Below are 12067 nucleotides of genomic sequence, written 5' to 3'. Positions count from 1 at the left end.
CTTGCTTTTAAAGATGAACATGAAAGCTATCTAATTCTGGAGTGGACAGGAGTGAAACTCTGCTGTTGCGATGTGACTCTGCTGTTTCATGCGTCAGTGAAATTGTAAATTTATAAATAAACCCAATCCTAGACATGTATTTATAAAAAAACCCAAGTACTATTTAAACATAGAAACACACCCAAAATCAACCATAAAGTCAACTTTTTGGGTGTGTTTATAAATGGGTTTTGAGTGTGTGTAATGATGAGTTTTGGGTGTGTTTATATGTTTAAATAGTGCTTGAGTTTTTTTATAATTTCAACCCCCATTTTGGGTGTTTTAGTGAAACTCCCTAATTATTATTGATTCAATGATGTTCTTGATTCAATGATGTTCTTGCTGTTAGTTCCTAGCTAATTATCCACAATAGCAGGGCAGTCATTTTTGCCACTGAACGAAGCCAAGCACTGCTTACTTTCCTTGCCAAGAGAATATTAACAAAGAGTAATTGTTCTCTTGACTCTTTCCTGCTCATTTCTTCTAGTTTCTGTCATTATTAAACAATTTTATTAATACTGTATATAGAAATCGAACCAAAAATACATTATTTTAGCTAAAATCAAGGGACCCACAAATGAATTGCATGGGCCGCTATCAATAAAAAAGAAAAGAAAAGAAACCGACCCCAAATGAACAGGAAGATGCCCGTTTGAACTCTAAATTAGACGTTGGACTGATGAGGGAGGGAAGGGACCTTCCTGGCTAGTAATGGAGGCCCACGCGGAAACGAGGAACCCACCAATGAATTACAATGTGGAAAATAATTGGAAGTTGACTGGAAGGTTCATTGATAAAAAGAGAAAAAGAAAAGAAAAGTGGACTTGCAGAAGGCTTTAACAAGAGCAGAGCAGACCAACAAGGGGAGTTGTAGTAGCAGAGTTGAGAGAAAAAAGGAAAAAGAAAAACCAATCAAAGAGAGAAAAGATGGCAGAGCTTGCTGTTGCAACTGCCGTGGAAAAGCTCACAAACTTGATAATTCAAGAAGCGATTCTGTTGGATGGGGTTGGTGAGAAAGTTGAGCAAATCAGAAACGAATTGAGGTGGATGCAAAGCTTTCTCAAGGATGCAGATCATGCAGCAGAGCAAGACAGAAACGAAAGATTTCGCAATTGGGTGTCTCAGATAAGAGAAGTGGCCTTCGATGCCGAAGATGTAGTAGAAACTTACCTCAGAGAGGCAGCAGCAGCATCACAAAGTTTATGGAAAAAAGTTGTAATGCCAATCCATGTTCACAAAGTCAAGAGGGGGATTGAAAAAATCCAAACAAGGATCGACCACATTTCTAAGCAAAAGGACAGTTTCGGCATTGCAAGCATGATCGCTTCGTCTCGAGAGGGAGGTGAAGGGAGCATTTCAACAAATGAGAGACTGCGATGGTGGAGACAGCCATTACCCCATATTGAGGAAGATGATTTGGTTGATCTTGTACAAGACACTGAGGCCTTGCTAACACAACTATCTAGCATGGAGCCGAGGCGTCGAGTGGTTTCTATTGTAGGTATGGGGGGTCTGGGCAAAACTACTCTTGCAAAAAAATTGTACAATCACATTGAACTAAGGCACCAATTTAATTGTAAAGCGTTCGTTTATGTGTCTCAAGAGTACAGAAGGAGAGAGACTCTGCGAAGAATCATCAAAGATGTAAACGTTCCATATATAGGTGATTCGGAGGAAGTAGACGAAGAGGAGATGGTAAAGCAGCTGTACGAATTCTTGAGAGGGAGGAAGTATCTTGTGGTTCTTGATGATGTATGGGAAAAGGAGGTTTGGGATAGTTTGGAAGCTGCATTTCCTACTAGTGGAATGGCAGGAAGTAAGGTGATGCTGACAACCAGAAACAGGGAGGTTGCCTTACATGCAGATGCAAGGAGCACTCCCCATGAGCCGCGAATGCTGACAGAGGATGAAAGCCTGGAATTGTTTCGCAAGAAAGCACTTTCGGGAATGGATCATTTTCCCTCCGACTTGGAGAATCTAGGAAGAGAGATGGTGACGAAATGCGGTGGTCTACCCTTGGCATTGGTGGTGCTTGGGGGATTACTATCCAGGAAAATGAAGACTAGAGAGGAATGGGAACATGTCCTTCAAAACATCAGTTGGCACCTGATTGATCAAGATCGTGTTTCTGCAATTTTAGCCCTGAGCTATAAAGACTTACCTTTCTACTTAAAATCATGTTTTCTCCATTTGGGTCTTTTCCCTGAGGATTTCTCCATACCAAAAACGCAATTGATGCGCTTGTGGGTTGCAGAAGGATTCTTACCCCAACAAGGGGAAGATACAACAGAAGGTGTAGCTGAAAATTGCTTGAACGAGTTGATTAATAGGTGCATGATCCAAGTGAGAACTCTAACCTCACTTGGGAGGGTTAAGACCATCAGCATCCATGATCTTCTTAGAGACTTCTCTCTCTCCGTATCGAGGGATGAAAATTTTCTAGGAATTTGTACTGGTCGTGAAGTTGAATCATCAGTTTCTCCATCATCCAAATCTCGAAGAATTGCCTTACATTCTAACCCTACGGAGCATACTGTCCTACCCTCACCTTTCCTAAATCCATGTGCTCCCCATTTACGATCGCTTCATTTTTTCAACCGCTTTCTATATCCAGAAGTCTATTTTATTAAAAACAAGGATTTCAAATTGTTGAAGGTCTTAGATCTAAAGGATACAATTGGATTCATGCGACTACCTAGTACTATAGGGATCCTAATTCAGTTGAGGTATCTTGGATTGAGCCAGATTCTTAAAACTTACTACATCCCACCATCGATTGGAAACTTGAAGAACCTAGAGACACTGAATTTGGGATCTTCTTATTCACCCATCCCCAATGTCATTTGGAAGATGAAACGTTTGAGACATATGCTTCTTCGTGATGTGTCCAAACCAAATCGTGTCAACCTTAGATTGGACACCTTGAGCCATTTACAGACCCTAAAAACTATAAGGGCTGGAAGATGGATAGAAGACGGCGGCTTAGCCAACATGATCAGCCTACGACGACTGGGAATAGAAAGATTATCACAAGAAAGGGTAAACTTGGTGATTTCAATCCTAAGGAGAATGTGCTACCTGCAATCATTGTCGCTGGAGGTGATGAACAACGAAACATTCCCAACATCCATGGGCCTCTCTCATTTCCAACATCTCCACAAGCTGTGTTTGAAGGGGAAAATAGAGAAGTTACCTGATGTATGTGAATTTCCGCCAAACCTCGTCAAGCTAAGTTTGATTGGTTCTGAGCTCCAGAAAGATTCGATAGTTCAACTAGAAAGGTTGCCATACCTGAAGATGCTTGTCTTGGGGAACCAATCATACAAATGGAGGGAACTGGTTTCCTCTTCAGAAGGGTTTCCACAACTGCAAGTTCTACACCTTGTTTCTTTAATGGAGTTGGAGGAATGGACAGTGGAAGAAAATGCAATGATGAAGCTCAAGCATCTAAAGATAGAAGATTGCCCCAGACTGAAGAATCCAGAAAGATTGTTGTCGAATACTGTTACGATATTACAGGTTGTTACAAGGTACGACCCCTTAAAAGGACGGCGTTCGCCCGAATGGACAAAAGCTTCAAGCAACAGATTAGATTGTTTCAAATGTTTCCAAGATTAATGTAAATTTTTCTTTCTTAACAACCCCTTTCAAAGACCATTCATGCCAAAAATCAACCAAATTCGAAATCGATATGAACATTAGTCAATTGCTAACTTAGTGACAACCTAAATGTTCCGTTACGTTCTTGGCACGAAGATGCTTTCAATTCTGGTGTTTCGGTTCAGGATGCCGGAAACAATACCATGCTACAAAATGAATATTTATTTTCCCGTGTTGATTATAAGACATAGAGGTAGGAAGAAATGCTTTAAGAAGTAGACGCAGAGTTGGCAATACAAAAAATACAAAAAATTGTAATCATTATAATTAAGATAATATTCTTGTTAGTTTCTTGCCACAATAGTAATCATTTTTGCCATTGATGACTTAAGTAGACAAAGCCAAGCCCCTGCAACTTCTCTTTAACTCTAGTTTCCATCTATATTCACTGCTTGGCCTCACGGCTCTTTTCCCTCTCCAATATCGCTTGTGTAAAGGTAAATTAAACAAAAATAAAAATACCACTGAGTACTGTATTATTAAACAATTCATTCCTTTCCGAATTTTGATTTCCGTATATGGAACAGAACCAAAAATACATTATTTTAGCTAAATCAAGGGACCCTGCATGGGCCACTATCTGCAAAAAAGAAAGGAAAAGAAAAAGGCAAAATGAACATGGGGTATGGAATAAGGTTCTCTCCCTTTTGACTGATGAGGGAGGGGCCGGAGGTGCACGCGGAAGCAAGGAAACCACCCATGAATTACACTTCGGAAAGTATTTGGAAGTTGACTGGAAGGTTCATGGAAAAGAAAAAAAGAGAAGTGGACTGGCATGGAACGCTTTAACAAGACACCAACATCAGAGGGGGGAGCTGCAGTAGAAGTTGAGAAAACAAAAACAAAAAAGAAAAGAAAAAAGTCCAATCAAAGAGATAAAAGATGGCGGAGCTTGCTATTGCAATTGCCGTGGAAAAGCTCACAAACTTGATGTTCACCTGTTTTGATGTAGTTCCTGTGATGGTTGGGTGAAATTCCCCATTATCTTGAAAGCCATTGGTGGTCAACAAGTCAACTTCTTTTGGTGTGTGAGTGTGCCACTGTTAGGGGCTAAAAACCTTAACAAACTTATAAAAATTTATTAACTTGCGCCTCAAGCTATTGACTTTGATCAAGTGATTGTGAATTTGGGTGAGGAATATCTCCCAAGTAAATTCTTTTCTTGCCTCAGATGGGTGAGGACTTTATGATTTCCCACAATAAAAACTAGTCATTCTAGCCAAAAATGAATGTTGCAAATGGACCAAACTTAATTCAAAGAAAATTGTTTATTACACAATTTAAACCAAAAAGAACTGCCAAGTCTGGAAAGACATCAGAACATTGGACTTGGATTTTTCTTGGATTTTTACTTATGACTCAGGGTGGACTGGATTTATCAGACTGGAATTGCACGTCAGCACCTTCAACTGGTAGGGTTCAGCTGGAAATTGATACCAATGTTGAGATTGGCAAAGCTTTTAATATATTTTAGCCATGGAGAAACTTGACGAATGGGCAAAACTGAGATCTCTTCATTTGGGCTAGAGGTGTCAAATAGGATGGACCTGCCTAGCACGACATGAGCCCAGCCTGTTTAAATGAGGCAAGGCAAGGCATGAGCACGAATATTAATGGGCCGGGCCGAGATAAAAAAAATGAGGTCGAATGGATTGGGCTGGCCCATGGCCTGAGCCCGCTTCAAGCATGACTCGAGCCCAAGCTCGCTTCAAGCACGCCCAAGCCTGGCTCACTTAACTTCTTTTTTTCCCTCAAAAGTCAAAAATTTGACATCTAATGTCATTGTTTATATATATTTTTAAAAAAAAATTATAATCATAAATAGATATTTGATGTCTTTCATTTTAGGGAAATTAATTGGGTCCTTAATTAATTAAACATATCAACTACAAATTAATTAAAGGGTTAATCGTTTCATTAGTCCCTGAACTTAGACTAGATTTGCATTTGAATACCTCAAATTTCAAAATGGTTCTCGTGGTCCTTTAATTTCACTTTTGTTAGGACAAATGGTCCTATCGCAATTTTGTTAACTTTTTCTGTTAAATGCAGGGGCAAAATGGTATTTTTATGTTTAAAAAATGAATAAAAAATTATATCTTTAAAATAAAAATAAAAGAAAATCAAATCAAAAACCAACAAAAAAAAGATAAATCAAGTTTAGGGGAGTAGAAATCGGGATAGAAGGGGAGAGTGAGTTTAATTTTAATTTGTTAGTTTTCTAATTTTTTATTCATATTTTAATCAATTTTGATACAAAATACCATTTTGCCCTTGTTTTTAACCGAAAAGTTAACAAAATTGACGGTAAGACCATTTGTCCTAACGAAACTGAAGTTGACAGACCACGGGAATCATTTTGGAAATTGAGGTACTCTAATGCAAATCGGGTCTAAGTTCAGGGACTAATAAAACGATTAACCCTTAATTAAACAACACTAGACTTTATATCTAATCAGTTCATATGACATATATGATTCTCTTATAATCAAAGCAAGACATTTCTTCACATATAAAATAATAAGTTGTTTAAAGATGAAAAGTTGAAGTGGACTTTGTGGAGTTGGACACTTTTTGCCCTCCTCCCTTTCATATTGTTTGGATGTTTGATTGATTAATGTTTTCAAATAATTCATCATTTCTTGCCTCTAATTATACTTTTAATGTTTATAATTTGAATTATCTAGTGGAAAAAAAAATCAAGTGAAAAAAATTCAAATTAAATGGGTTGGTTCTTGGGCCCGAGTATGGCACGAGCATGAGCTCGACCTAGCCCGTTTCAATGTAGACATGGGCTTTAGGCCGGGCCGGGATTAATGATTTTACTAAATGGGCCGGACGACACGGCCCGTTAAATTAAATGAGTCAGGCCGACCCGACACGAAAACGTTAAAAGTATGAGTTTAAATAGGACGGGCCGGCCCGACACGGCCCGTTTGACACCTCTAGTCTGGACTGGACTAACTATGGATCACCTGAGAGCTATTCTGGGGATTCTGAGACATCAAGGTTTCTTCGAAAATTTGTTGAGGTTTTCATATTATGAAAAACTCGAACTCCACTTTATTCACCTAGTCTAAACCAAATTTGTAATGAAAGAAATCTCGTTTCCCTTATGAGTTGCTTTTTTGAGCTGAACTGTGGTTGGAAGTTTGAGTTCTGCCTGTTTTGTCAAAGGCTGAATGACTTTTGCAAAAACAAAGAGCTTGGTTGTATTTGAGTCTGAAAGACTTGGGATCGAATGATCTTGTTTGAGTTTGTCAGTATGACTATTTTTGATTGAATTTTTGTTGTCCTCAAACCTGTTCATGTCCTCTCAAATTTATAGAGGATCTGCATGAGTGATTATTCCTTACTATATGGAGGACATATTGCTGAGAGGATCCACTGTTCCAGCACAAAAAGGGTGGTGGTTAGTCTAACAAGAAAAGCCCCCATCAAGAGTCAGTTTTCAAGATTGATCAGTTTTGACTTTTGAACAACCAATTCTCTTATTTCTTGTTTATCTCTTATAAACCCAGCTTTGTACGGACGAGAAATCCTCACGAGTATGGGAAGAAACTTGGCCATGTTTTCTGGCATTTAATGGTTATGGGGAGTGGTTTTCCGAGTTAACCTTTCTACCGTCCTCTGCTCTTTCTTCTATAGACGTCTTGTCGTTGGGGATCAAGTGGGCTTTTTGTGGAGAGAACAATCCTCCCCATTTTCTGCTGATTTGATTTCTGAATCTAGTGATCAATAGTGGTGATCAAACTTTGAGCCTTTGGGAAAAAAATCTAGAAGCTAGCTATTAATCAAACTAATTAAATCTGGATTCTTTCAGATTAAATTACCATAAATGGCAATTAACCCTTAACCTGCGAAAAATATTTTTGCAATTGGCATTAAATAGTCTAGGTCTAAAAAAAAGTTCTTGAAATAATCTATTCAAGCTTCTACTTAGTAACTAGGCTTCTTGCCTAATCAGCAATTAGTGTTCACGTCAAACAGTGACGTTCTGGGTGTGAATAATTTTGTGCGGCTAGTTTAGTTTCGTAGCCTTTTTAACCTAAGTTAGTAAGCTCTTAGGGTGCTCTACACCTAGTGCCCTAAAGCCTTTTTGGTTTGAGAGTCACTGGCCTAATACTCACTATATGGGTTACTTAGAAAGGTTAATGGAGCTAGGCATTGCACAACCCACATTTTGAAAAAATAAAAATAAATAGTATTAAAAAAAATACCTTGGTTTGTTTCTTGCAAGGGAGTTTGACAACTCTTGAGATCAAAGGGTTGGTGTGATTGGAATTTAGCTAATGCCACTCAATTGTGTTGGTTCACTTTACACCAAAGGAAACATGTGAAAAGTTTACTGGCTAATTATAAATGATTTGGACTTCGTGATGGGATTAACTTGAAATGTTAAATAAGTGTTCTCTCTTTTAATGTTGTTTATAAATTGAAAATTCGGACTTTGTGCTTTTGTCCTTTTTGTTGGTGACAAGTGTTGAAATAATTTTTCAAAGTTTATTTTATTTCATATTTCTGAATAATTGTGCTAGCCTCATACATGATGTTTGTGGGTGTCATCCTGAAATCTCTCACGAGACTATAACTCATCCTTTAGGGGTAACTTAAGGGTTTAAAGGCTTGTTGCATACGTTAAATGCAATCGTTTCCGCAAAAGTGGCTTAGTTGTTTTTTTTTTTTTTTTTTTCATTTTTGCTTAAATTTGAGTTTCCTTTAGTCACTTGAATTGCCAGGGACTAGCAATAAGCTGGTTGGGAATTTTGATGATAGTCTCAAATTCCATCTTTTAAATATTATTTTGGAGACTTTATGATATAAATTTGGCATATTAAAGATAATTTCAGTTGATGTTACATTTCATTCACACCAATTGGATTTATGAATTTTATGTATTTAATTTGGTGAACTTATTAGGTGAATTTATCTTTTGTAGGAAGTTGGAAAGCCAAAAGATGATAATATATATTTGTCCAAGTTCAAGCTAGGTGTGAAGAGAATTGCTGGCGGATTTTATTAAAGAATTGATTGTGGGATTATTGTGATTTTAAAGAGAAGTAAAGAGGGAGAAGATAAGACAAAAACGTTGAAGCTAAAGAGCCTATTTCATGTCATTCATATAGTCATTTAACGTCCACTACCTCACCATTATTTATTTTCCACTGACTCTCCACCATCAACACATGTTTAATCCAATTAATCTCTCACTTAAACCCTTCATTACCCACCATAAATGTATTAGCTTTCCACTCACCTAATTGACTACTACAAATCACCCATTAACTTATTTGGCAAGGAGACCACTAAGACAAATTTCTGTATCCATTTCATTTAAAATTTAGTTATGTTTTTCTTTTGAATGAGTTGCTAGAACTCTAGCTAAGGCTAAAGGGAATGTCCCTTGAGTAAGTTTGTTCATTGTTCTTTAATCCAATATAGACATGAATTGCTAACTTCTTTTATTTTTGGTTGTTCAATATTTTCATATCTTTTTATTTTGATTCATGTTAAGTCTTACTATCTTTCATGAGTTCAATTATATTTTCCTCATTGTTAAGAATTGACTAGCATGCTTTTAAATTAAAAGATTAGATATTAAGCAAATCCATTTTTTGAACAATCATTAATAGAAGATAACATTGAAAAATTAAATTGATTTTAATTTCTTTATCTTCCAGTCAAAGTTTCTCAATGATAATTTTAATCAAGTTATAATTTGGATTAAAGAGTATGAAACATATTTTGCTTAAAGAATTGAACCTTGATGCCTTAGCATTTTCATCATTGATATTTCATTTTTAAACTCAATCTCTACAACACTCAAATCAAATTACTTTTCCATTTTGCTTGTCACATTTATTTTGGTATGTTTAATTATTTCTTTGTCTAAAGACATTTGCCTGCCTGCTCCTTGAGGATACGATACTTGGACTTCCAAGATTATTACTACGTGTGACTACTTACACTTGGGTAGACGCAACAAGCAGCAGCATCACAAAGTTTAGAGAAAAAAGTTGTAATGCCAATCCATCATCACAAAGTCAAGAGGAAAATTGAAAAAATCCAATCAAGGAATCAAGGATCGACCACATTTCTAAGCAAAAGGACAGTTTTGGCATTGCCAGCAACGCTTCACCGAAGGGAGATAGAGGTGAAGGCATCATTTCTACGAATGAGAGGCTGCGATGGTGGAGGCAGCCATTAACCCATACTGAAGAAGATGATTTGGTTGATCTTGTATAAGACACTGAGGCATTGCTAACACAGCTATCTAGGAAGGAGCAGAGGGGCCGAGGCACCAGATGGTACCTATTGTAGGTATGGGTGGTTTGGGCAAAACTACTCTTGCGAAAAATTTGTTCAATCACATTCATCTAAGGGACCAATTTGATTGTAAGGCGTTCGTTTATGTATCTCAAGAGCACAGAAGAAGAGACTGCGAAGAATCATCAAAGATGTAAATGCTCGAAATATAGGCAATTTGGAGGAAGTAGAAGAAGAGATGGTAAAGGTATGAATTCTTGAGAGGGAGAAAGTATCTTGTGGTTCTTGATGATGTATGGGAAAAGGAGGTTTGGGATAGTTTGGAAGCTGCATTTCCTACTAGTGGAATGGCAGAAGACGAAAGCCTAGAATTGTTTTGCAAGAAATCACTCCCGGGAATGGATTATTTTCCCTCCGATTCGGAGAATCTAGGAAGAGAGATGGTGACGAAATGCGGCGATCTCCCTTGGCAGTGGTGGTGCTTGGAGGATTACCATCCAGGAAAATCAAGACTAGAGAGGAATGGGAACATGTCCATCAAAACATCAGTTGGCACCTGATTGATCAAGATCGTGTTTCTGCAATTTTAGCCCTGAGCTATAAAGACTTGCCTTTCTACTTAAAATCATTTTTTCTCCATTTGGGTCTTTTCCCTGAGGATTTCTCCATACCAAAAACACAATTGACGCGCTTGTGGGTAGCAGAAGGATTCTTTCTTACCACAACAAGGGGAAAGATAAAGCAGAAGCTGTTGCTGAAAATTGCTTGAACGAGTTGATTAAAAGGTGCATGATCCAAGTGGGAACTCTAACCTCACTTGGGAGGGTTAAGACCATCAGCATCCATGATGTTCTTAGAGACTTCTCTCTCTCTGTATCGAGGGAAGAAAATTTTCTTGGAATTTATACTGGTCGTGAAGTTGAATCATCAGTTTCCCCATCAACCAAATCTCGAAGAATTGCCTTACATTCTAACCCTACGCAGCATGGTTTCCTACACTCACCTTTCCTAAATCCATATGCTCCCCATTTACGATCCCTTCATTTTTTCAATGACTTTCAACATCCAAATTACTATTTTATTGAAAAGGATTTCAGGTTGCTGAAGGTCTTAGATCTAAAGCATACACCTAGTGCTATAGGGATCCTAATTCAGTTGAGGTATCTTGGAGTGAGCCAGATTCTTAAAAATTGCTACATCCCATCATCGATTGGAAACTTGAAGAACCTAGAGACACTGGATTTGGGATCTTCTATTCACCCATCCCCAATGTAATTTGGAAGATGAAACGTTTGGAGCATTTGCTCCTTTGTGATAAGTCCCAACCAAATTGTGTCAAGCTTAGATTGGACACCTTGAGCCATTTACAGACCCTAAAAACTCCATGGGCTGGAAGATGGATAGAAGACGGCGGCTTAGCCAACATGATCAGTCTACGATGACTGAGAATAGAAAGATTATCACTAGAAAAGGTAAACTTGGTGATTTCAATCCTAAGGAGAATGTGCTACCTGCAATCATTGTCGCTGGAGGTGATGAACAATGAAACATTCCCAACATCCATGGGCCTCTCTCATTTCCAACATCTCCACAAGCTGTGTTTGAAGGGGAAAATAGAGAAGTTACCTGACGTATGTGAATTTCAGCGAAACCTCGTCAAGCTAAGTTTGATTGGTTCTGAGCTCCAGAAAGATTCGATAGTTCAACTAGAAAGATTGCCATACCTGAAGATGCTTTGTCTCGGGGAACCAATCATACAAATGGAGGGAACTGGTTTCCTCTTCAGAAGGGTTTCCACAGCTGCAAGTTCTACACCTTGTTTCTTTAATTGGAGGAATGGACAGTGGAAGACAATGCAATGATGAAGCTCAAGCATCTAAAGATAGAAAGTTGCCTAAAACAGAAAAAGATTCCAGAAAGATTGAACTTGTTTACTACTACTCTAGAGAAATTAGAGATTGTTGCAATGGACACAGGTTTCGAACAGCGCATTTGATTGAATCACCATAAAGCCCTCAATCAAATCTTTCCAACATTAATGTAAGTTTGTTTTTTATTAAGTAAATCAACTTTAATTATAAGGCACAATATTTGTTTTTAA

The 12067-nt window shown here is 37.8% G+C and overlaps 1 protein-coding gene and 1 pseudogene across 1 annotated transcript; both read left to right on the top strand.

The window, feature by feature from the left end:
- The first annotated feature begins 853 nt into the window (after nucleotides 1–853).
- On the top strand, nucleotides 854–3680 carry LOC103330270 (putative disease resistance protein At1g50180). The gene has a single exon (XM_008232817.3). It carries the CDS (start codon nucleotides 967–969, stop codon nucleotides 3655–3657), a length of 2691 nt encoding a protein of 896 aa, XP_008231039.2. The 5' UTR covers nucleotides 854–966; the 3' UTR covers nucleotides 3658–3680.
- Nucleotides 3681–4581: 901 nt separating this feature from the next.
- LOC148914283 (putative disease resistance RPP8-like protein 2) lies at nucleotides 4582–11962 on the top strand (annotated as a pseudogene).
- Nucleotides 11963–12067: the final 105 nt, after the last annotated feature.

The sequence above is a fragment of the Prunus mume genome, unplaced genomic scaffold (genome assembly GCF_029339155.1).
Source record: "Prunus mume cultivar Tortuosa unplaced genomic scaffold, ASM2933915v1 scaffold25, whole genome shotgun sequence".
NCBI lineage: Eukaryota > Viridiplantae > Streptophyta > Magnoliopsida > Rosales > Rosaceae > Prunus > Prunus mume.
The sequence above is the reverse complement of the archived record's forward strand: the minus strand, read 5'-3'. Positions and strand labels throughout refer to the sequence as shown.